We start from the raw sequence: 25,618 nt of genomic DNA, 5'->3' as shown, positions 1-25,618 counted from the left end.
ATAGTGATTGAAGTAAATTTGCAGCAATTTAAATTCAGTATGTTATGAGCTATTTTGACATTAATATGTTGCAACTGATTAATCATAAATATTTAAATGTGCATCTCTTTATCAAAATCATGTTATAATTTAATTATTGTGGAAAAATTGAATTCATCTGGTGGTCAGTAAAGTTATATGATATAAGTGTTTTTGAACTGTTAAAATGTATATGATATAAGTATATATTATATAAGTTTATATTATATAAGTAGAGATAACTTCAATACAAGCCATCATAAATGTTATATGTGTTTAAGTGTATAACTTTAAGTATGCACAAAAGATTTGACCTGAAATTGAGATTCATTGAAAGGCTATAAATCCAAATAACTGTAAATTATAGATAAGCAAATATATTTCTGATTTTCAAAAATGATTTGAATCGTTCTTATATGTGTTATGTTATAAATCTATAGTATTTTTAGGATGACCAGTTTAACAAATATGTTATAATGCATATAGTGATAATGATGATAATCAGAATTGAATTGAATTTAGGCTTATAAATCTATACTATTTTTATGTTGTATTAAAGTTGTTATAAGATTGATGTTATTATAGAATTACTGTCATTCAAATCTATAGAAATGTTGCTATAACTCATATTATAAATTATAATTACTTGAATCTTGAGTCTTTATATTGCTTAATTAAGGTTGTTTATATGTTTTTTCAAACAAACTTTAAAGTACTATGATGGTGGGCTAAGTTCATCGTACTGATGGTGGGCTAAGTTCAGGTATCTCGGCCTCTGTTAACTGTAAATCAAGTCCTTGGACGGGTATTATCAAATGCGGGAAGGAGATAGGTAAATGGGGTATTGCTTTTTCTAATTCCTTTTCTTGCAGAGTGGGTAATGGATCGTCCACACTGTTTTGGAAGGAGGTTTGGTTGCCTAACGAGTCAGCTCCGCTAAGCACTATCTTTCCTAGATTATTTGCATTGGATTGTAAATATAATATATTTATATGGAGATTGTTATTGCTCTGTTATGATTACATGATATAATGGATTTTTGGTTATCAATTCATTAAATTGCTTTTCTTCAGTTCATTATAGTTGTTTACTTTTCTCATTATAGTCACTATCTTCACAATTCATCAACGCATAAAGATATTGGAATCCTGGAATAAGCTATGGGAAACCAGACCTAAAGTTTAAGATGAAAGTATAGTTTTTGGTATTATTATGAGTTACAAAATTTTTTTCTTTGTCTTTTCCTATTGTGACATAACTTTCCTATCAAACATTCAATCTATATATTCTATTAAAATTTTAAAATGATAACATCATAAATATGTCTTTTCATGCCTTAAAAAAAATTCAATAAAAAAACAAAAAAATCACATCTATGTCATTAATCCTAATTAATTTATAAATAAAAAATGATGATACAGTTAAATAAAATAGGGATATACGGAGTATAATAAAACCTGGAGAAGCCATTAAACTCACAATTAAAAAGCTTCACGCGTGCCTGCCTTTTATACATTGAGGTAACCCTTTTCTCAATTTAGGTTCGAATTTCAAAATCAGTTGCCATGGAGAAACCATTCATGCATCTGATCTTAATCTTCATCTGGGTTTCACCTTCATCCGTTTAGGGTTTTGCTTTCCGTATTTTTTACTCATCTTCTTTAATCTAATCAAGTTCATCTCATTTGCGATGTCTACTGTTTCGGTTGTAGAAAATGAAAAACACCAGGTATTTTGGCTTCTTCATTTCATTTTAGGGTTTTTCGGATTCTATATTTCTTGGTTTTAATACTAGACGTCTTCGTTTGATATTGTTATTTATGGTTTTTCCTTGATTTTGTTAGGCGTATCTTTTTCAAGGTAGAAGATACTAGATGTCTTTTTTTTTTTTCTTCATAATTTTGCTAGACATATCTAACCATGTTATAGTGTCGTGATTTTGTTTACACACGATTCAGTAAATGCACGGAGTGGATGTTTACAACATCGTATGGAAGGAAATGCACATAATGTGTTCGATGAAATGTCTTAAAAATAATACTTCGTATGTTGTAATGGTTTTGTTAACTTATTATTTGAACTTGATATTAATTATTATTGTTTTAAGTACAATGAAGCTTAATGGAGATACATACTTAATTCGGATTTTATGCAAGTACACTCATTCTTTGGTTACTTGATGGTTTATAATGTTGTTCCTGAATTGATAGTGAATATTTCTTAATGTTTTCTTTTAGGCATTTGGTTGAGGATCTGATATATGTAGTTATCAGCATCACTCAATGCTCTTGGACATGGCTCGAGATATTGTATTATTTTGCTCTTACTGAAGTATATGGACTAAAATTGGAAAGGAAAAAAAAAAGAAATTTCAAACAATGCATGTGCCAAATGTATGATGAATTGATGCACACAACATTGAAGTTGTTCAAACTAATCATCTTTGTTTCCGGTAAGGAGTAACATGTCCTATTACTTGATCAAATTCAATTTCGATTGGACCCATAAAAAAGGCCCGCGATAGTATAAATTTAAAGAGAGGTGAAATTTATTTAATACATCAAATTTAATTTTCTGGAACTCATATATAGATAGCCCTAAAATAACACGCGGCACAGACAAAAAAACATACATACATCCCTTCAAACAAAACAAATTGAAAACCCTACCTTCAATGAGAACTAACTTTCACGAATTGTAATGCAAATTCCATTTCATTTCATTTGAGCTTTCCGATCTAAATTAATCTGGTCGATTTGGTTATATTAAGACTCTCGAGGTAACATTTTACTTCTACCAATTATAATTATAAATTTTACATTAATCAAGCTGAAAAAGTTACCATAAAACCAAAGGGCCTTTGGTCTAGCGGTATCGTGTTGGCTCTCCAACCAAGATGTTGATGGTTCAAGTCCAAGTGACATATTCGTGTTTGTAAATATTAATGAGTGTGTGAATTTGACTTTAAAAAAAAAGTTACGATAAAATGCAAAACTACAATGGTGATTTGTAACAAACATAATCAAGATCGATTGTATCGATCAGGGATTAATAAAATATATCTGTAAGTTTGTAACTGTATTTGTTCATTTCAAATTGCTGCTGCCGTTCAATTATTCACAACTATCAGCACCAGATTTTAAATAAAAATTCTACAGTTTTCTTATTGCAGGTCTCAGCCTAAATGTGATATATAATGTGGTCGTTGCAATTGGTGATGAAGTTGAGACACTCATAAACGGTGTTTACAAATTTTTTCTAAGATCGGGGAATGATTACATGGGGCTGATCTCGCATCCAATGGTTGTATTAGGTAATTGAAATAAGCTTAACTTGATGTGATATATAACGTGAATGTTGTAATGAAATATTCGAAAATACTCAGTATGATAAATGATCTTTAATTTATACAGGTAACGTATCTGTTGGAAGCATCTATATCCGTGATTCAATCCGTGTTGAAGTCCCTACTGATGATATTCGAATTGGAGATTTATTATTGATTTTGCCAGGGGAGACTATTCCCGTGGATGCTGTCATGAACATCGAATTGTGTTATTTACATATGTAACATATGCTGCAAGTATGCTGTAAGTCTGTAACTAATAATTCTTTATTTTTATGTAAGAGTCACCGTCTTCTTTATAATATTTCAGTTTATGTGATTAATGTAAAACTTGAATGTAGGGAAACTATGATGGGCATGAAGAAGTATCTCGGATTTCCAATCATCTTTTGTTTCAGATATTAGAGACGGTGATATGAAGATACATGCCACAATGGCTGCACTAAAAAAAAGACATGGGAGGTATATAAGTGATAATCCCCTCCCTTTGAAATAAGTTAGGTGCCATAATGGGTGCTGGTCTAACTGGGTTTAAGTCAAGCTATCAAAAAGAGTCATCCTTGAAAATGCATTATTATACTCGTATATAATATGATATGGGCTTTCTTTTTAATATCTATTGTTATCATTGAAAAGAGGTGAGTTATACTAAATATCAAAGTTAACCATGTCTCATCGATCATCGGTGATTTATACTAAATATCGAAGTTTTTAACAGTCGATCATGGAATGTGATTTACTAAATTTTATAAGTTTTGAATAATGTTTCGTAATCAATTAAACTTATTTCCGCTAGTTAGTCAAATGGAGATAACCTAATTCCTTCGATAACGGCTAGATATGTCAATAATCATCGAATATAAATACTGCTTGCAATATAACAATTTTCAAGACTACTTCCATTAGTGATATACTACGAGATACATAAACCCTAACTGCAAATCTTTTAAATTTACTTTGATTGTTTTATGTTTGATTCAACAGGTGGTAAATTATTGGTATAGTTGGATTGATTATAAAGGTAAGCAATCTTGCCTAATTGGATGAGTTTATATTTTCACGTTTCTATGAAAATTATATGATAAGGTGCTTGATTGCATACGGAATTGGGTAGCAACCAATACATCTGGTTTTTTTGTTTGATTTTTGATGGGCAGACTCTTAGAAAATTAAGGATCTTGCTTGAAGCAGAAAATGGGATTTGATAGACGAGGACAAGACTCTGGCACTCAAGCTTCTGTTAATTTGGAAAATAAATTAATAAAAATTAATAGGTCATACTCCGATGGATAAAAATTTAATTTGGAAAAAGTAAAAAGGAAAAAATATTTTAACCTCCCCACCTAGTCAGTCATTTCTTTCCCCAACAACATAACCCTAAAAAACTTTATTTCAGGCGCCGCCACACCGCCATCCAACAAATGGAGAATCCACACAATGTACCCCCAATTCAACAAGATCTGTTTCCTGTGGGCAATGATCAGTCACTAGCTCTTCGTCAACTAGACGTACCTGAGCTATATAGACAAGTTGCTCTTGTAAACCAAAGTTTCCGCCATCTAATTAGGCGCGATCCAGAATTTATCAGAGGCTACAACCTTCGGCCTTATTCAGCACCTTGGATGTTTAGCTGTCCTGGTCCATTAGAATTTCATAATATTGAAATTCAAGGTGTAAGATTTCAAGAGGCTAGAAATCTCAGACGGACACCCCCTCATGTCTTGTCCACTCTACTTGATATGCACCATAGCTATATGCTCTTTAGAGAACAAGGAGAAGATAATGTTTTCTTTATCAGGACATTGAATGTAATCAATTTAGAAGAAAGAAATATTCCTCAAGATCCACATTTTCCTGTTAATACTTCAATAGGCGCAGATCTTACCTTTCAAACATGTCTGACCAATAAACGCTGTTAACATCATTCTCAAACTCCTCCATATCAACAATGAAATGGCAGGTCTGACCTATTTGAAAGGTAAGATCTGTACCTAGTAAAGCATTAACAGGAAAATGTGGATCTTGAAGAATATTTATTTCTTCTAATTGATTACATTCAAAATCATGAAAACGAAAACATTATCTTCTCCTTGTTCTCTGAAGAGCATATAGCTATGGTGTATATCAAGTAGAGTAGACAGGACGTGAGGGGGTGTACGTCTGAGATTTCTAGCCTCTTGAAATCTTACACCTTGAATTTCATTATTATGAAATTCTAATGGACCAGAACAGCTAAACATCCAAGGTGCTGGATAAGGCCGGAGGTTGTAGCCTCTCATAAATTCTGGATCGCGCCTAATTAGATGGCGGAAACTTTGGTTTACAAGAGCAACTTGTCTATATAGCTCAGGTACGTCTAGTTGACGATGAGCTAGTGACTGATCATTGCCAACAGGAAACAGATCTTGTTCAATTGGGGGTATATTGTGTGGATTCTCCATTTGTTGGATGGCGGTGTGGCGGCGCCTGAAATAGGGTTTTTAGGATTATGTTGTTGGAGAGAGAAAATGACTGACTAGGTGGGAAGGTTAAAATATTTTTTCTTTTTACTTTTTCCAAATTAATTTTTTATCCATCGGAGCATGACCTATTAATTTATTTTTTACTTTTTACAATTATGTTCTTGATAGTGGTTTCGGGCAATGACGTATGAGGAAAATATGAATACCTTTGTTCCATGCTGACTGAAACTCAAGACCAAATTCTGTTAAGGTAAGTTTCTATTATGCTTGACAAGTAATCCAACTTTTAGGCGTAGTAAATTCACCATTCCTCTATCACATGACTAAACATTATCCTTTTTTTCTAAATAAATCATTATCTTAGTCATCCCTCTTTGCAATGAACATTCTAACGATGATTGAAAAATAGCATTATTATAGCCTTTCTATAGTCATTAAATGTGTATAAATTAAGTTGTAAATATGGTGGACTGTATAATTATTAAGAGGAGTTGTTGTTCTTAAGCCACTTAATAGATTGTAACTTCATGAGTATCTTTATTTTCAGTTCTCCAAGTTATGGATTGCTTTCTTTTTTCATTCAGGAGAGGTTTGGGTCCACATATAAAGTCTTTGATGGGGCCTTAGTGGTTTCCCGAGTTTTATCTAAATCTGGTGTCTTGCAATTGGAGTAAAAATAATTGTAATATAGATGTGCAACAGGAGTTGATTTATAACTTGAAACTCAGATGCTAATGATTTGGGGTGTTTGATATGAATGTTTATTTGAAAGTCATTTAAATTATACGATTAGAAATTTGATGATTTCTTGAGCATTAGAGGTCTCTCCGGTTTATCAAAATCCTTGGCGTAATTGTAAAGCACATAAAGTCTTGTTCATTTAACAACTTTAACTGTTTGATACGTTTCTCACCAAAGAATTGGCATTATGTTTGAATGTTGCTTTGTAGTACGTATAGAGGATAGCTGAAATATGAACTGTTGATAAATGACAGGGGAGAAGTTGAAGCGAAAGAATGTCATTGAGATTATGGATGAATCTCCAGCACCAGATCTTGGTTCCATGAGAAAACTTCTCAAGGTGAGAACGATCTCTTTCTGTACGAAAATGTTGCATAAAGAAGGTTGTGTAATCATCAAAATAGGTACCTGTTTTAGTGAAGTTTAGGTTGGTTTAATATTATTGTGGAGGTAATTGTCTAAAGTTGGGTAATTGTTACCAAATTTTGACCATTAAAATAGATTACTAAATTTTGAATACGCCGCATTCTAGTGAGGTAACTGTTTTAGTGAGGTAATTGTCTAAAGTGAGGTAACTGTTTTAGTGAGGTAATTGTTAACCCATCTTAGGCTTGGTTAAATTACATTGCTACCAAATTTTCGCTATATAGATTACCACTATAAAGGTAATCTAAAGTGAGGTAATTGTCTACAATTGTTGTACATTAGATGATCATGAGCACTTACATTAGATGTTCGTTGATATAAATATAGCGAAAAGGATAATACGTCAAATAGCCTCAGCAACATGAAAGTCGCATGAAGTTCATTTCAATTGCATCCCACCTCCAAAAATCATGTTAAAGATGTAGATAGTTTGTAAGAACTTATAGTTCTTATCCCTACTTAAAGTTGAATGTGTAATGCTTTGACCTTAACTTTTTCTGGTTTTGATAATTTTGCAGTGATATTGACTCAGATGCATATGTATTTCAAGACATAGATTTTGGTACACTACAGCTCACAGTTGATGAATAATTTTTGGTTACCTGTAGGATGAGGATGTTATAAAGGTATGTAGATAAGATATAGAAGTACAAATTGTATTCTTTCATTATTTACTGAACTAGTCTTGATGTATGATGAATACGTCAACCATAAAGCCATGCCTTTTTTCGTACAAGCATATGGGGCTAATTTAATATCCGTATTCAATGTAATACCTGAGATTTTTTACAACTTAATAAGAGTTCTCTTGTTCACATCTATTAGAAACTATTGTGAGTATACATCATTTGTTGCTTTTCACCCTATCCAAATATCCTTGAAAATCTTAACTAAGGTATGAATCTCTGTTTTTGGTACCGATAACGGATCTCATGTTCCGGTACTTTGTTGTGCTTAGTTTCATGGGGATGTTATACATGTATGTAGATGAGATAACAAAAAGGTGATTCTATTTTATCTTTTCATGCATGTGTGATCGATTTTCTATTAGGAAACAGACATGCAATAACCGCCGTTTTGGTTGTCATGTTCTCTTTGTCATCCTTAATTTAACTTAAAGCAGTGGCAATATGGGTGGGTCAAATACGTGGGAAAAGGTGAGTATAGCCTAGATGACATATTTGACACATTTACTTATAGATGGGTCAATTTGATTTGTGAAGTTACACTATTTGGTTTACTACGTTTTAACTCGGTTTAAACTTTAAAGCATTAACTCCATGGATTTTATTGACGATTACTTCAAGTATTAGTTCAAGTAAATTGACCCATTTATTATTTTAACATGCATGGCACGAATTAGATATTAGATATCGAGATAAAGCACTTGTGTATAGATAGCATTGAATATTTCACCATTCATGTGCACTTTTGAGTGTCAATGTCATTATGGTTATTGATTTGGATCCCTTTGGTTTTTATGGAATTTGAAGTGAAAAATAAATACTACATATAAATGTAAGTGGTATGGTATATTTGGTCTTATAACTTACAAGTATTTCTGATTGATTTGAGGTCAGAACTAATTTGGGAAAACATTTATTACAAATATATTTGTTGCAGACTGATTTTTTTTATTACAAAAAAACGAAAACTTTGTATAACAAATTCTCTTTCTCAAAAAGAGAAAAAGAGAAACAAGAACAAACATGGACATGGATCGACGAAAGCTGGAAACAAGAAACTAACTACAAACATCTAAAAAACACTAACTAAACCCGAGCCCCGTTAAAAGCCATCGACCTACACGACAATTAAAAAAAATATGGAAGAAACGAATCTAGCAAACAATCTAACTAAGAGGCCAACAACTAGCAAACAAGCAAAACCAACCCCCACTAACCGACATCGTCATCCTCATCTCTAACAATGTGACACGACAATGGGGCCTTGTCGCAGACTAAATACTCCTTTGTTTTCTTGGTCATTAACTTTTTGTGCTCAAAGTAGATGTTGGAATAGTAAAACATTAATCTGGAATTTAAATATTTGGGGTAAGGGTTGGATTGAGCGTATTGGAATTATTTATAAGATCATAATCTTTGAATGGACATTTTGGTTTGAGTTCCAACTGATAAATATTTAGATTTAGGGGGTGTTTGGCTTTGCGATTGAAGTTTTATTTTTTAATTATTGCGTTTGTAAATCGTAAATAATCTGTATTAAGTGTTTGGCAAATAAATGGTAAAAATCAATTTTTTGCGTTTTTTGAGCTCCAAATCGTGAAAATCAAGAAGTAAGGAGGGAGGTACTGCAGAGAAAAACGCAATTCCCAATAAAATATTTCAACATCTTATTTTACTAATATACCCCTACATATACTCTACTCCGCAATACCCCGTACTTTTATATATACAGTATATTGTCATTCCGTAATACCCCGTACCTTCTTGCTTTTATTTTTCAGACTTGGCTCTGTTAACTTATCAGACATTATATTGTCACTCATGGTGACTATTCAATGATAAGACTTTTGTGGAGCATGAAACACATATAGTTACATTTCGATCTATCTGACGCTTGAACTACTTACATAAATATATAGGGAGTATTTTTATTAACTAAAAATAATACAGAGTAATATGTTATAAATATACATTTACACATATTGATATATTACTGTATTTCAATTTAAAGCTATATATATTGTATAATAGCTTGGTAATAATCATAAAAATATATCAATAAATCTTAATTTTTATAACTTTAAAAAATGTCCATTTTAGTAATTTTACTAGTGAAATGACCCGTGGAATCACGAGTTTGTTTAAGCGAAACAATTTAATCACATGTTTTAGGTATTAACTAAATGTAAATGTTAAAATCATTTATTTTAATGACCCGTTCGACTAAGAAACTTATCGTTGTTTTCACAAATATATAGAGACATGTATTTTCGCATACATACGTAACGTAATTAATCTCATAAAGAGAATCTATATTTGAATATTAATAATATAATAATTATTATTATAATTACTATAATAAAAATAAATAATAGTAATAATAAAGTTTGCTCAAATGAGTATTTATATTTTTAAAAATAATTATTAGTAATAATAAATGTCTTTTGAAATTTTTATTAGAAAACTAAAATACAATATTATTTAAAGTTATACAATATGCTTTAAAATTTGTAAATATGGTGGTGTTCTGTTGAAGATTAGTATTTCTTTTTATAAAAGATTTCCTATTATTTTTTTTAATCTAAATTTAATATAAAATAATGACATCATCAAAATTGTTTTAAAATTTTTCTTTTTTATTTTAAATTATTTTTATGCTTAGAAAATGTTTATTTATGACATCATCATTTTAGAGATTTAATATTAACTATAGATAGATATGTTAAGTTCTCAAATAATTTGATTTTTCCATAACTAAAAAACTGATTATTTTGATTATTACGATTTCAAACAGCATAATCAAATACAAACACCATTTATCAAAATCACGTTTTGTTACAATTGATTATTTGATTATAATTATTTAAAACGCATAATCAATTTTCAAAACGCAAATCCAAACACCCTCTTAGTATTTTTTTTTTTTTTTTTAACTTTAGTTGTACAGGTACTATTTCAAGCATGATGGTCTACTTTTGACATAAAAATTTGATGTGCTTGAGAGTTTTCCCGTATGCAAAAAAAGTGTGGACAAAGTTGAGAATGACGAGCTTTTTTATTCCTTTTGGTAGTTTGTTATTTTATTAAGTGATTTAGGTTATACACTTGCTTGAATTATATGTAACATCTACCATTATAAGGTATCTCCACTCTACTAGTTTGATTGATTTATTATATTATATTTTGATTTCGATTTTCTGTATAATTCTGCTAATCTGTTTCAATATAACTTATAAAGAAACAAATATGACTAACATTCATCAAAAGACTTCTAATTTGTACGCATGAATTGAACTCCATGATGTGTCTTTTACAATAAAGCTAATACTATTGTTTAGTTGTGGAAACTTTATTTATATGTAACCTTATAGTTACCAACATCGAACTTTTAGTTTCTATAGGTGAAATATTCAAGTTGATGTTAGTACTAAAAAAATTGACATCGTTTCTACTAATTGTTTTACATAATTCTTACTAATCCACCTATGTGATTGGGACTTAAACGTATGTATCCTCTCTCTCTCTCTCTCTCTCTCTCTCTCTCTCTCTCTCGGTGTGTGTGTGTCGATCGCTCCAAAACCATAAGGACGAACACGTCATTCATCGCTTTCATTGCGAGGTATTTGACCTCTATATGATACGTTTTGTAAACATTGCATTCTTTTGAAAAGGCACACCATAAATGAATATTTAAATCAAAGGTTTTCGACATCTGATGATTTCTATATATAGACAATCACCATAAATAATAGTTTACAATAGTACTTCCGTTGACAATGTAGTCAAAATAAGATACATGGTGATGATTTGGTGAATGCAACGTTTCCTTGAAAAAATATGCCATGTAAGACTCCATGCACATAGCTTGTGTAACATATAATCAAACAGCGGAAGACTTCTAGGGAACCTGAGAATAAACATGCTAACAAGTGTCAACACAAAGGTTGGTGAGTTCATAGTTTTAATGTTTCGTATAATCTGTATATAAAGGTGGATCACAAGATTTCAGTTGTTTCATCCAGAAACGTTTATCAAAATATTCTACGAAATTGAGCACCCTGGTAACTAAACTTTAACGTATATATAATTTGTACCCTTTGTATAATCATCTTAATAATACACACAAACCAACGTGTACGCTTCTCAAATAGCATACATCCGTTAAAAGGCTAGTGCTCTAGCTCGACGGGGATATCAAGCCCTATGGATCCATATACTACTACTCGAGCCCACCAGTTCTTATAACCAGCAGTTACTAGTTACCAAAGCTAAGGGATTTTCGGTTCAAACTCAGTGTAGAATTTAGTACGTACTTGTATCCATTGTGTTTAAAATAAATTGCATGTATTCTCAGTCCAAAAATATATATTGCAAAAGCAATTAAAATGGGATCAATGAAACTCACCTTAGCAGCATATAAAGTCGTTCACCAAAATGTGATCGAAACTCGGATTACCAAATAATCGTAGATCTCAACCTAGAGAACATATGTTGGTCAATAAACGTCTATCAAGCTAGGTCAGGTCATAGTGTATCACAATCCTAATGCTCGAGATCGACATACAAAAGTTATCCAATGTCGTTTCAAAAAGTCAATTTTGACAGTTGTTTAACAAAACGAGACGTACCTTATATAAGGATTCATTTACTCGGTTGGTAATATTCAAAAATCCAAATTATCAATCTCGTAAACGAGTTGTTTAAATCTTAATTGTAGATTCAAAAGCAATTTCAATTAACGTCAATCATAATTCAGTTGATCATATCTTTTAATCCGTTCATCGAAATTATTCGATGTCTAAATGAAAAGTTATTGATTTTTCGCCAGCTTTCCAAAAACATGTATATCATATACTTTTTATCAGTAATATATGTATTTAATTCGTGATTCATTATAATTGTTTAACAACGAAATTTAGCATACTAGCATATATAAATATATATATACTCGAGCACTAGACATGGATACACAATTAATATATAAAAGATAAAATATGAGTGCTTACGTATAAATATTGAGATTCAATATTGTAGGAAAGTACGTAGACGTAACGAAGATGATAAACACTAGATTTGATTCACAAATATACCCCCGAACATTACCCATAACCTCCTTGGCAATAACCCATAATTTCCTTAGCTCTATCCCGCTCACAAACCCATTTTGAAGGTGACACGCTCATAACCTCGTCGTAGTATTTTAGGTATATATACTACTAATAATAATATTATAATAAGATTAATAATAATAATATTAATCTTAATAATAATAATAATAATATAAAAAAATAATAATTCGGAGGAATGAACCGAGCTTTTATAGTATGTGACCTGCTACATTACCTCATGCGATCGCATGAGTTTTCAGTGTTTTTGCCATGCGATCGCATGGCCGCCTTATCCATTTTTGTTTGCTAGTTCGTCGACATCAAATAGTGTTTTACTGTAGCAATAGTGTTTTACTGTAGCAAGTCGTTTTCACTGTAATACTGTAGCAAAATACGGTTTCACTGTAGCAAATAGTATTTTACTGTAGCAAAGTCATTTACTGTAGCAAATAGTGTTTTACTGTAGGAAAGTCGTTTTTTACTTGTACATATATATATACATACATATAATTGTTCATGAATCGTCGAGAGCAGTCAAATGTAATGAAACAGTTCTAAAATTTTGAGATTCAACTTCATAGACTTTGCTTATCGTGTCGGAAACGTGAAATCATTTAAAGATAAAGTTTAAATTTGATCAAAAATTTCCGGGTTGTCACACACACTCTCTCTCTCTCTCTCTCTCTCTCTCACATTATTAGTTGGTTACTACTTCTAAAAAATGCACATAATGTCTAAGTTTGGTGTCAACCCAGTCCAACCTAACCCGACCCATATTTATCCTACTGAAGTCACTTGAATCTTTAAAGTTTTACACTTTGTATTAACTCGTGCTATTATGGTTAATATATATAGGAGACTAAGAAATGTAATTGGATACTTGGTTGAGCCATTTGCAGCAGAATTTGAGGGCAAGTTGAATGTGGATTTGCATGATAAGCTTTATTAAATAAAGACTAATATGCTGATTTATGTCAAAGTGTCCCTTAGAACATAAAAATGCTCGAACATTGATTGGTTTTTGCAATATTAATACACCATTATTTTTAATATTGTTATTGTTATGTTTTCTAATCAACATAAGACCATTTCTAGTGGTCACGCTTACGTCAGAGGCAGTTTTTGCGCTTTTTGCCCAAAAAGCGCAAAGTGGCTGTGAGTCAGCAGGGTCGGTTTTTGACCTTTTCTAACAGTCAGAGTCAGTTTTTTGTGTCAGTTTTCAGTAGGGTCCACCAGTTTATTATTTTTTAAATTTTATTTTATTTGTAACACATTTTATATAAAAAAAACTATAAAAAAACTAATAATTAAAAATCCTAAACACGATTACAAATTTATTAAAAAAAGTCCTAATCACGATTTATAAAAAAAAAGTCCTAAAACGATTAAAATTAAAAACCTAAAATTAAAAGTTAAAAAACTTAATGTCCTAAAATTACTTATTAAATCCTAAAATTACTCCTAAAATTACTTATTAATTCCTAAATAATATAAAAAAAAAAATTAACGTCCATAGCGAGTGGGAGATCCCGAATCATGCGAAGACGTATCATCATCTCGACCGTTCTCCGCCGGAAGGCTCCACACGTTACGGCAGTACAACGTGATACGTTTGTTCTTCAGTTTTGCTATTCCGACCATCCGTTCCCACACGGCATCAGAACAAAACGCCTTGAACAAATTTGTGACCTCGTCACAATACCAAACGTCGACGGCTTCGAAATCAACCCTATTGTGTATAAAACTTATTACGCGTTCTACATCCCAGCCGGCGACGTCTAGATCGTTGAACGATTGAGTTTTCCCGTCGTACCAATAGTTTCGGTTGTCGGAAAGTTCACCATCGTGATGAACGTCGAGGTTGATGTAGCAATGGTTGGCCATTTTTTTGATTTGAGAATTGTGGAAATGGGTTTGATTGTGTAAAATTTGAGAGAAAATTGAAATGTTGTGTGTAAAAATGGGATGGAATGGGTTATATTTAAATATAAAATTATGTATTTAAAAAAAAAAAATGGGTAAACGGCTCTATAGCCGCCGTTGGGGGGACACAGACGCCACGTGGACCAGTAATATTCGAACAACAAATCTAACTTTTTTTTTCCGTCAAAGTCCTAACTAACGCTTTCAACTAACGGAAACTGACGCCCCGTTAACGGTCGTCAGTTTCCGTTAGTTTTGCCACCTAATCTGACCTTGGCAAACTGACGGAACGTTAGATATGGTCTAACAAATACCATATGAAATCTTATTAATGGAACAAATAAAAATTTAATTTGACCCATCAAAAAATAAATCCAGCGAATTCGCGGGTCTTAAGCTAGTTAGTATTGGTATTAAGGTTGGACTATTAAGAGTTCATGATTTAAGTTTAAGTGTGAACACTTTGTAAATATTCATAATAAATTTGTCTTGTATGTTTGTTTATCTCTAAAAAAAAATATCACAAATTTAGATGAATTTTTTTTTATCTATTATTATAAAATCGAAAATCAATCGAATAATTCAATTAATTAATTAATATAATTTTAATTCTAATTATTTCATTGTAATAGCCACCGCCTCGCCATAATACATCTTTTTTGAAAAGCCCTCTTCCTGTTCTGCCCACACACATATTTTTCATAATTCCTTACAGAAAAAAGCCCTAGCTTTTTGTCACTCCGAATCAGCAATTTCCGGTAGAATGGCCGGAAATCAAATCAGCGGCGATGGTCTTTCAATGAATCTCGCTGGAATGTCAAAGAACCAACTCTATGATATCATGTCTCAGATGAAGGTTATTGTTCACACACAAATCACTTTCTTCCCCTTTTCAATAATAAAAAATTAGGGTTAAAGATGAAATTTTTAATATTAAAATATTTATTTTTCTGTTATTGTTATGCAGACATTGATAGAACAGAATCAGGATCAAGCAAGGCAAATCTTGATTCAAAATCCCCAACTCACAAAAGCCTTATTTCAGGTACTATTAATTATTGTATAATCTATTAATCTTCTTATTTAGTGTTATTATTTTAATTTTTTTTACAATTTATTGCGACTTTTATCCTCTTTCTAGTATTTGAAAGTAACAAGTTGGAAGATAGAATATTGGTAGTACTTGATTTCAATACGAAACTTAGTTTTGATTGCATGTAGATGTTATATTATCAATTTTCAGATGGTAACATACTGTGTACACTGACAAATTTTATTACTGTTTTATAGCATTAAGAATTCACCTGTGATTGATCATATTATATTATGAAAAATTGTGAAAAAAGTTTAGATTTTGAAATTAAAATAGGCGTCTTTGGAGGATAATATTATTATTAGAAAACATGTAATGATCATTCAACCAGTTTGTACATGTTAGGGAAAATATTGCACTTGTGTTTTAGTAATAACAGTTGTAAATTACTCTACCGATTCAAAATTACTCATTAGCTGCTGTTCTTTTTATTTATATATAATTTTCTTTATATCTTATGTCAGGCACAAATAATGCTAGGAATGTTGCAGCCTCCTCAAGAGGTATGCCGGCTTATATCAATTGTTACATTTTTATTCGTCTATAATATGTTTATGAAACTAATTCTTGTCTTTATTAATGTAGATACCAAACATTCAACCAAGTCCAACTGCATCCCAACAAACTACCCCGCCAGCTCAGCAGTCAAACACTCACGTGACTTCTTTGCCAGTTCAAAGTAGTTCACTCAACCAAACAATCGCACCATTCCCATCGTCAACACTGCCAGCTCAGCAGTCTAACCCTTCATTACCATCACATCCCATACAACCAATACAACATAGCAGAAGTCATAATGCCCCATCAGCACCGATTCCACCTCAGCAATCTTCTCAACTTCCACCTCATTATTCCACACAAACACCATCTGTTATTCAACCGCCAATGCCACCTGTATCGACCCCATTACATATGCCTTCACATATCAGTAGCATGCCTCATATGCCGCCACTTCAACCGCCACTACCGCCACAACCGAGACCACCGTCTATGTCGGGTTTTCCACATCAAAATTATCCTCACATGGGACCCAGTGCAGGTTATCAGCACCCTGGTGCACCCCAAATGCACCATTCTCAATCCATGTTTCATGTAAGATCCATTTTTTAATTGTTTGTGTGCTTCGAGTTCTCATGTAATGTTCAGTTATAATATTTTTTTTATTAAAATTAAATAAACTACTTTCTCTTTTCTTAAAGATAATTAGGAAACATATCTTTCTATTGTCAGTTATGTTGACATGCTACAATATTTTTTTATCTTGTTATATTGAAAACATGTGCTGATTTATTTTTAATTTGTTTTTTTGATTTTGAATGCTTTAGTCAGGTTCAAGACCTCCTACTAACATGGGCCCCCCTTTTTCTCAAGGACCGCCACCTGTCCAGCAACCACCACAATCAATGTATCAGGTATAGGTTTTGCATGTCAACCCAGTGTGACTGATGCATATGTGTATGATCCAGGTGGGTCTAGCTCAACAATATTTGCTACCTATTTGAAAGGATTAATTGGGTTGAATAGCTCTTTGGATCGAGCAAGGAAAGTGGGGCGAACAACTTTGGGCCAAACAAGTCGTCTTCACTATCACAAGTGATTGACGAAACCAAAGGCCCCAAAGTAATATTCACCCCGTTCGCTTGTGCCTCTCCTTCCTCTTCCTCACCGTCAGTATCATAAATAGGGACGGTATCCTCAACCCTACAAGGCTCTGATACCACATAATGCGGAATGAAGGATCGATGGCTAAATAGAATAGGATAAATAGTATTGGATATGAGTCACCAATACAAATAGCAAAATATAATTGGATATTACACACCAAAAATATAATTGCTAAACTTGCAACCTTCTCGGTTGAAGAAAGAAGAAAAACCTTCACGGTTTATTTTCTTAACTCAAATAATAATAAAAAAAACTCAAAACTGACTCCCTAAAATCCCAGCTACGTCAATTTATATATGCTAACAAAGTAACTAAAGATAAGAATAACTAAAGATAAGGATAAGTAAATAGAAGTTGAATATGCTTCCAATTCTTGACTTGTTCCACGTCCACATTCTGACTCGGAAATAAATTATTTAAGTTCATGTCCATGTGCTCCTCCAATTAAATTATTTCTTGTTTGGCCCAAAGTTGTTCGCCCCACTTTCATTGCTCGATCCAAAGAGCTATTCAACCCAATTAATCCTTTCAAATAGGTAGCAAATATTGTTGAGCTAGACCCACCTGGATCATACACATATGCATCAGTGACCTACCTGTTTCAACCCATATTGTGCCGCATCTGTTCATTTTTTATATTATTATATATCTCGAGAATTGTTTAACGTAATGTCGTCGTTTAAAACAGGGAGGAAGTTCACATGTAGGAATGGATTACAATCAAATGGGAATCCCTCCATCACAACCTGAAAGAGGTGGGTCCACTTGGATGCCTGGTTTGTCAGACAACAATGCGGTTGGAACGCAGCAGCAGCTCCCTGGACCCTCACCACCATTTCCTCCTCATATGGGCTCAGCCGCTCAGCCTCCTCGACCTGCATCTGTAAATTTCTTTCTCATTATAATATTTTTTTTTAAAGTTAACATAAGTTTATCGAAGTATATGTTGTTGCACATAGATGTCAGCCTTCTCGACCTGCATCTGTAAATCTCTATTTTATTTTATTTTTACAAAAACTGATATAAGGTTAGGGTCGTGCACTTAGCGGAGGCAAGATATGGGGGTTGGGTAATGATGCTAAAAAGGATTGGATTGATCCTCCGTTTCTTGTTAATTTATATAAATAGTGTGATAAAGATTATATTTTATTTTTAATTTTATAGAGGTTTTTATCGTTCAGATGCGTGTTAGGAAATTTTTTATCTGCAAAACCTGTTTAGCCACCTACATTCTTGATAATAGTTTTTTCAATTTCTTGTTTAGCCATTATTAAGTAACTAAAGCCTGAAACAGTCCATTTTATAAATGGGTTGGAATTGCCATCTAACGCATCCAATATATAAAGTTAATTATATTTTTTGAGGGTCGCCTTCTTTTTCTCATAAAAATTAGATCCTAGTAAACATGAATTTAAATCCGTAATAGCCTTATACATTTATCATCGGTTCTCATTAAAAAGCAAGTTAGGAGGTCACGTTCATTATTATTATTACTCCGCAATATTATTATTCCAATATAATTCAACTTCCTGTCAAGGTTTATTATTTCTATAGATTTGATCAAATCGTGTCAGTTTCTTTTGTGTGACGACTTTGTGTTAATTAATTTTATGATGACATGCTTTGATTTATTAATCTACTACAGTTAACTGCTGATATGGAAAAGGCACTACTTCAACAAGTGATGAGCCTCACTCCTGAACAAATCAATCTTTTACCACCCGATCAAAGAAATCAAGTCCTTCAGCTACAGCAGATGTTGCGCCACTAACATCGGTAAATATCTCCCCCGAGGCTGTAATTTTGTGTAATTCATCATCTTGATGGATGCAACGTTTGAGGAAACATTCTGGGGGGACATTGTTGTATGTTTTATGGAAGTTATCGTCTGATTCTTGCAATATTAAGTGACAACAATAGTTTTTAGTGTCAAAGTATACTGCTTATTTTATCTGGTTATTAAGAGTTATTATCAGTTTTGGATATATTTTTTGATATTTGTTACTATGAAGGAATTTACTGTCATTTGTTTTGCAAGATTAATAACCATGAAATGGCCAACATATATCAGAAGTGACTACTCTCCAAGCTAGAAAAGCACACAACTTTACACCGTTTTTTACACCACGTTCCGTTGCGACTTATTAAACAATGACATAATCACACTTTCAAAACGCTTACTATAGTATGAAACATTGATACGGTAGAATGAAAAAGTTCAGATTGTTGATTCTGTGGTTCCATAATGTATGCCAAATAAGTAAAACTTATGAAGCAATATTTGAAGTTACCACGGAGTAATTCAGAAAGTGGATGTAAAATTATCTAGAATCTAATATATTTTTTGTTTTTTAAGTTCTCTTTTAGTGTACATCCATATGCACTATCTTACATATATTCTCTTTCAGGTGTCACCAAGCAATAAGATCAGATTGATGATGGGCGAAATGATTGATCGTTGTCAAGACCTTCATCAAGCTATTTACTTGTGTTGCATTTTGGGCAACCATGTCAACTTTGATATTTATAATCAAAATTGTTTTTAGACCGTTCGATTATGCTGAAACATCTTTAGAAAATAGCTTTTGGGTTTTTGTATTTTCGGATGCAAGTGAACTAACTAGATACAACAATGGGCTTTTGAACTATTGCTTTTTCCACTTCGTGAGCAAGTAGCATTGGGAGTCATTAGGCATATGTTATTAACTTTTTTCGTATAAACTTGAATGAGTGACACTAATGACTGATTCACCCTTAAGTTGAAATCCACCAAACCCATCCTAAACTTCTACTATAAAAATATCTCCACTAAATATCCCCATGTGACAAAAACGAGTATCGTCCTACTTTATCAAGAGTGGGATGTGAATATACGCGCATTTTGACAACAATTTTCACATGGCTTCTAAGGAAACAGGTACACCACTGAGATATTAGCTCACTGGGTTCACGCCTAAGTTGTTAAACACGCAAATTGTTGTTAGTGATTTTAAACACGCAAATTATGAACTAATTAGGCATTTTAAAATGGACTTCTATGATAATAATAAAAAAAATTATATTAAACATAGTATTGTTAGCAAAAATATATCTTTAATCTTTATATAAATTTATTCATGTATTATGCTAGTAAAGTTTATGGGTCCAACCCTGACTGTGATGTCAGAGTCAGATTGTGCACTTTTTGGTGAAAAAGTGAGTTTTTGACTGTGACTGTACTCGACCCCCGTTAACCCAAAATGTCAAGTTTTTGTGTCAAATATTTAAAGGATGAGATGATAAAATCTGATTGGAAATTGGGTAGGAAAAAAATAAATTTAATATAAATATAAAAATGGCAAAAACATGTGATTGGCTCAACCAAATCTCACACTCCAAACTTGTACCGTCAAAAATGCAACTGACGGAAGTTGGCGTCAGAAATTGACGCAGGGTTAATGGCGTCAAATGCCGTCAACAAGCTCCACCTCATCTGACGGTTTGATTGTGACGCTCTTAGATACGGTCTAAGTGACCAAAGTGGGTGACTGGTTGTTCAAATTCAAAAGCAAACTAATTATGTTGAGTTTTGTACATTCTTTACCAAATGACTGACAAATGTTCTTAATTATTTTGTGTATTCAAAACTATAAAAGTAATAAATCTAACCGTATTTATTCGAATGTTGTTATTAGATAGATTATTATGAATATGAAATATACACCAGAAAGTTTTTTTAAAACATCTTACAAAGCAGTTAAAAGTATGAATGCCTTGGGGTTGGACAATTTGAAATTAAATTTTTAGCCATATCGGTAAGAACATTCTAGCATTTATCAAATTTAACCACCCAACTAGTATAGATTTTTTAATGAAGTACACCAATCAGTTTCCTAAGCGCATAGTTAATTTAAACATATATTTGGAAAAATTACAGCACTTCTAAACTTTTCTATGCTAATTTCAATGGCTTACCCTTACCAATAACCATTACCTAAATTAAACGAATCATCCCAATAAATGTTTAAATTACCTGATAACCTAATGTGCAAAATTAAAATCATTACCAATTACCTGATAACCTAATGTGCATATTTATGTTTGAGAAGAATATATTTGAATGACATGTCAAACAACAACAACAACAACAATACCCAATCCCATAAGAGTGGGGTATGGAGAGGTGAGATGTAGACAATCCTTCCTCTATTCTAGAATAAAGAGAAATCATTTCTCCACCTCGAGTTAAACACTCACAAGAGCGGAGAAAGTTCTCCCTCTCTCTATTCGACGGGTAAAGAGATTGCTTTCAAGGGGACCTCCGGCCATAAAGAATGAAAAAAAAAAAACAATTATATATATATATATATATATATATATATATATATATATATATATATATATATATATATATATATATATATATATATATATATATATATATATATATATATATATATAGTGGTAGGATCAAGAGGGAAGTAACCATTCGGGGGGAAGTGGGGGGAGCAAAAACTTTTTTTTTTTCCTTTCGTTTTTTGAAAAAACTTTGTTCACGAACATTATATATGAGATGAAAATATGAACATTTAGTAGAGACACTTTGTGATAAATGTTTTTATTTTGACGGAAAACGCTCGAAGAAGTAATATATAACAATTATCGTGTTTTTCGAGCGTATTTTGAGGTTCTAGCTATTGGGGTTTAGATTTTAGGGTTTAGATATTAGGGTTTATAGGGTTTAGATATTAGGGTTTAGAAATTTAGGGTTTAGGGTTTAGATTTAGGGTTTAGATTTAGGATTTAGATTGAGTTTTTAACACGAACGGTTTAGAGTTTAGGGTTTAGGGTTTAGGGTTTGGTGTTTTGGGTTTATTCCATAAACCCAAAACACCAAACCCTAAACCCTAAACCCTAAACTCTAAATCGGGCTAAATTTTACTTCACAAAACATGAAAAAAAACGTTCATATTCTTCACGAACAATATTATCTTGAATGTTATTTTTGTCGATCGTTTTTCCGCCTAAATAATAACATTCATCACGAAGTGTCTCTTCTAAATGTTCATATTTTCGTGTGATCTTGATGCCGGGAAAAAAAAATTCAAAAAAAACGAAAAAAAAAAAATTTTTTGCTTCCCCCCGATTGGTTACTTCCCCATTGATCCTGCCCCTATATAAATATATATATATATATATATATATATATATATATATATATATATATATATATATATATATATATATATATATATATATATATATATATATAATAGTAATAAAAAATAAGAAAATAAAATAAAAAATAAAATAAAATAAAATAAAAATATAAAATAAAATAAAATAAAATAAACAGAGACGCCATGAAAATGGTAAAATCAAATTTTCATAGGTTTTACATCGTGCCTGGAGTTCAATTTAGGCTCTAAACAGCAGTCAAGTCGCCAATAAATCGACGCTTGCTAAGCATCGCTTAACAGAACCGTGTATGGAAAAAAAAATTATATATATATATATATATATATAAAAGGGAAAAAGAAGACGTACCTTAGACAGTAGGGCGAAGCTCAGGACAAAACGAGAGATGCTACCACTAAAAACCAAAAAACATATATGACCACAAACAAGCAACCCTAAACACAACAAAACATACAAACCTAGAAACACACACACACACACCCATACATACAAGAAACCGTACGCAACCAAACAAAAAACATGAACACCTGAAATGTACCCGCGAGCATACATACAAACATACATAATAGAAGACCCACATACGCATACAAACATACATACAAAAACAAACGTAACAAGTCCGCATAAACAACAAACGCAACATACATAAAGCAAACAAATAAACATGCAAACAAACATACCCGCAACCGCAACCTAATCCCTAAACATGAAAAACAAACATACACATGCAAGCACACACAAACATACCCAGTAAAAAGAAGAGGGCCCGGTAATAAACAAAGCGCAGAAAAACACGCTACATGACGAAACAAACAAACAAAAACAAAACACACGAAAAACCCATTAAAAGAAGACACAAAAACACAAACACACAGACCCACGAACACACCAACACACAAACACACAGACACACTAACACCCAAACAAACAAAAACCTACTCTTCTATTCTAATTCTAGTTCTCCACGCAATCCTATCTGAAGTCATGTCCTCGGTCAATAAAAGCTCCTTCAAGTCGAGCTTTATTCTATCCTCCCACCTACGAGTAGGTCTACCCCTTCTCCGAATGCCGTCAACCGTAAGTGCCTCCACTCTCCTAACAGGTGCAGTCAGAGGTCGCCTTCTCACATGCCCAAACCATCGTAGTCGTTCTTCTCTTAGTTTGTCAATGATGCTTCTAACTTTCAGGTTCTCCCTAAAAACACTATTTGGAATCATATCCAACATGGTTTTACCGCATGTCCACCTAAGCATCCTCATCTCTGCCACTTCCATCCTCCTCTCCTGCGCCTTCGTCATTGGCCAACACTCCGATCCATATAACATGGCAGGTCTAATTGCCACCTTGAAGAATTTTCCTTTCAGCTTTAGGGGGATTTTCTTATCGATAAGACTCCAGTCGCTGTTCTCCACTTCACCCACCCTACTTTAATACGGTGTGTCACGTCTTCATCTATCCTCCCGGATTTGTGAAGCATCGAGCCTAGGTATCTAAACGAAGTTTGCGGATGCAAGATCTGGTCTCCAATGCAGATGTTCGCTCCATCACCTAGTTCATCATCGTTCCTATCAAAATCGTAACTAAGATATTCCGTCTTTTGTCTACTAATATGCAGGCCATTGCTTTCTAAGGCCACCCTCCATTGCTCTAGTCTTCTATTAAGCTCCTCCTTAGAATCCGAAACAAGCACAATATCATCTGCAAAAATCAAGCACCAAGGGATGCACTCTTGTATCCCTCGAGAAAGCCCATCAAGGATCAAAGCGAAAAGAAAAGGGCTAAGGGCCGATCCCTGGTGCAGGCCTACTTCTATTGGAAAAACTTCAGTATTTTCCACCGGCGTTCGAACACAAGACTTCGCCCCTTCGCACATATCCCTAATAACATTAATATACCTACTCGAGATGCTTCTATCCTTAAGGGTCTTCCAAATCAAGTATCGTGGCACGCAATCGTAGGCCTTTTCCAAGTCTAAGAAAACCATCTCTAGGTTCCTTTGCTTCTCTCTATGCTTCTCCATAAGGTTCTTAATAATATGGATTGCCTCTATCGAAGAGCGCTTTGGCATGAAACCAAATTGGTTCTCCGAGACATTGGTTTCGCGTCGAAGTCTAGTCTCAATCACTTTCTCCCAAAGCTTCATAGTATGACTAAGTAATTTTATGCCTCTATAGTTACCGCAACATTGAGCATCCCCCTTGTTCTTATAGATGGGGATAGTCTCACTCAGTCTCCATTCCATGGGCATTTTAGAGCTTCGAAACGTCTTGTTAAAAAGGCTAGTCAGCCACCTAACACCAGCGTCGCCAAGGCACCGCCACGCCTCGATAGGAATCTGATCCGGTCCCACTGATTTATTTCTCCCCATCTTTCGTAGTGCCAATCTTACTTCCTCTTGGCTAATCCTCTCGTAATCCATGTTGTTCTGGGATTGTTCTATATCAGAGTCTTGTAAGTCCTCATGGCGCTCTGGTCTTCCCCCCACGAAGAGAGATGAGAAATACTCTTCCCATCTTTTTCTAATTTCGTCTTCCTTTACTAAGGTTTGGCCTGCATCATTTTTGATAAACTTGATGTTATCAAGATCCCTACGTCTTCGCTCCCTAGCCTTGGCTATCCTGTAAATATCATTAGCTCCCTCTTTGGAGTCAAGTTTCTTATACAGATCTTCATATGCTTTTTCTTTTGCTTGGGCTACAACCTTCTTAGCTTCTCTTTTGGCTTCCTTATATCTCTCTTCAGCCATAATTCTATCCATCGGAGTCCTCTCCCCACAAGTGATGAGCTCCCTAAACCTTCGTTGCTTAAGCGCAACTTTGCTTTGAACCTCGTCACTGAACCACCATGATTTTCTAACAGCCCTATGGCCTCTAAATGTACCTACAGCCACACCTAGGATTTCCTTGGCTACCACTCTAATGGTGGACGCCAGACAGTTACACATCTGATCCGCGTCATCATTGGATACCGTT

The 25,618-nt window shown here is 33.1% G+C and overlaps 2 protein-coding genes across 7 annotated transcripts; both read left to right on the top strand.

The window, feature by feature from the left end:
* Nucleotides 1-1,537: 1,537 nt before the first annotated feature.
* Nucleotides 1,538-7,768, top strand: LOC139857832 (uncharacterized). Of its 5 annotated transcripts, none has more exons than XM_071846672.1 (8): nt 1,538-1,747; nt 2,256-2,470; nt 3,191-3,331; nt 3,432-3,597; nt 3,706-3,826; nt 4,349-6,076; nt 6,822-6,907; nt 7,512-7,768. In XM_071846672.1, exons 1-4 carry the CDS (start codon nt 1,734-1,736, stop codon nt 3,587-3,589), a joined length of 528 nt encoding a protein of 175 aa, XP_071702773.1. In that variant the 5' UTR covers nt 1,538-1,733; the 3' UTR covers nt 3,590-3,597; nt 3,706-3,826; nt 4,349-6,076; nt 6,822-6,907; nt 7,512-7,768. The 5 variants fall into 5 exon arrangements, 4 of the variants coding, with proteins under 4 accessions (XP_071702773.1, XP_071702781.1, XP_071702793.1 ...); XM_071846680.1 differs by having other exon boundaries at nt 1,538-2,470; nt 4,349-4,385; nt 4,522-6,076; XM_071846692.1 differs by having other exon boundaries at nt 1,538-2,470; nt 4,349-4,638; nt 5,995-6,076.
* Nucleotides 7,769-15,380: 7,612 nt separating this feature from the next.
* On the top strand, nt 15,381-20,157 carry LOC139857817 (cleavage stimulating factor 64). Of its 2 annotated transcripts, XM_071846665.1 has the most exons (8): nt 15,381-15,566; nt 15,678-15,755; nt 16,268-16,306; nt 16,389-16,895; nt 17,129-17,215; nt 18,157-18,351; nt 19,114-19,244; nt 19,877-20,157. In XM_071846665.1, exons 1-7 carry the CDS (start codon nt 15,474-15,476, stop codon nt 19,237-19,239), a joined length of 1,125 nt encoding a protein of 374 aa, XP_071702766.1. In that variant the 5' UTR covers nt 15,381-15,473; the 3' UTR covers nt 19,240-19,244; nt 19,877-20,157. The 2 variants fall into 2 exon arrangements, with proteins under 2 accessions (XP_071702766.1, XP_071702759.1); XM_071846658.1 differs by lacking the exon at nt 19,877-20,157 and having other exon boundaries at nt 19,114-19,453.
* Nucleotides 20,158-25,618: the final 5,461 nt, after the last annotated feature.

This window comes from Rutidosis leptorrhynchoides, chromosome 1 (genome assembly GCF_046630445.1).
Source record: "Rutidosis leptorrhynchoides isolate AG116_Rl617_1_P2 chromosome 1, CSIRO_AGI_Rlap_v1, whole genome shotgun sequence".
In the NCBI taxonomy this organism is placed as follows: domain Eukaryota; kingdom Viridiplantae; phylum Streptophyta; class Magnoliopsida; order Asterales; family Asteraceae; genus Rutidosis; species Rutidosis leptorrhynchoides.
This window is presented reverse-complemented; position numbering and strand designations above follow the sequence as displayed.

Excerpts from the sequence above, each read along its gene's own strand:
- LOC139857832 (XM_071846672.1), top strand. Across the intron at positions 2,471-3,190 it reads ACTAATCATCTTTGTTTCCG|GTCTCAGCCTAAATGTGATA; the intron begins GTAAGGAGTAAC and ends TTCTTATTGCAG. Across the intron at positions 3,332-3,431 it reads GCATCCAATGGTTGTATTAG|GTAACGTATCTGTTGGAAGC; the intron begins GTAATTGAAATA and ends TAATTTATACAG.
- LOC139857817 (XM_071846665.1), top strand. The coding sequence starts at position 15,474 with ATGGCCGGAAATCAAATCAGCGGCGATGGTCTTTCAATGAATCTCGCT. Across the intron at positions 16,307-16,388 it reads TGTTGCAGCCTCCTCAAGAG|ATACCAAACATTCAACCAAG; the intron begins GTATGCCGGCTT and ends TTATTAATGTAG. Across the intron at positions 18,352-19,113 it reads AGCCTCCTCGACCTGCATCT|TTAACTGCTGATATGGAAAA; the intron begins GTAAATTTCTTT and ends AATCTACTACAG.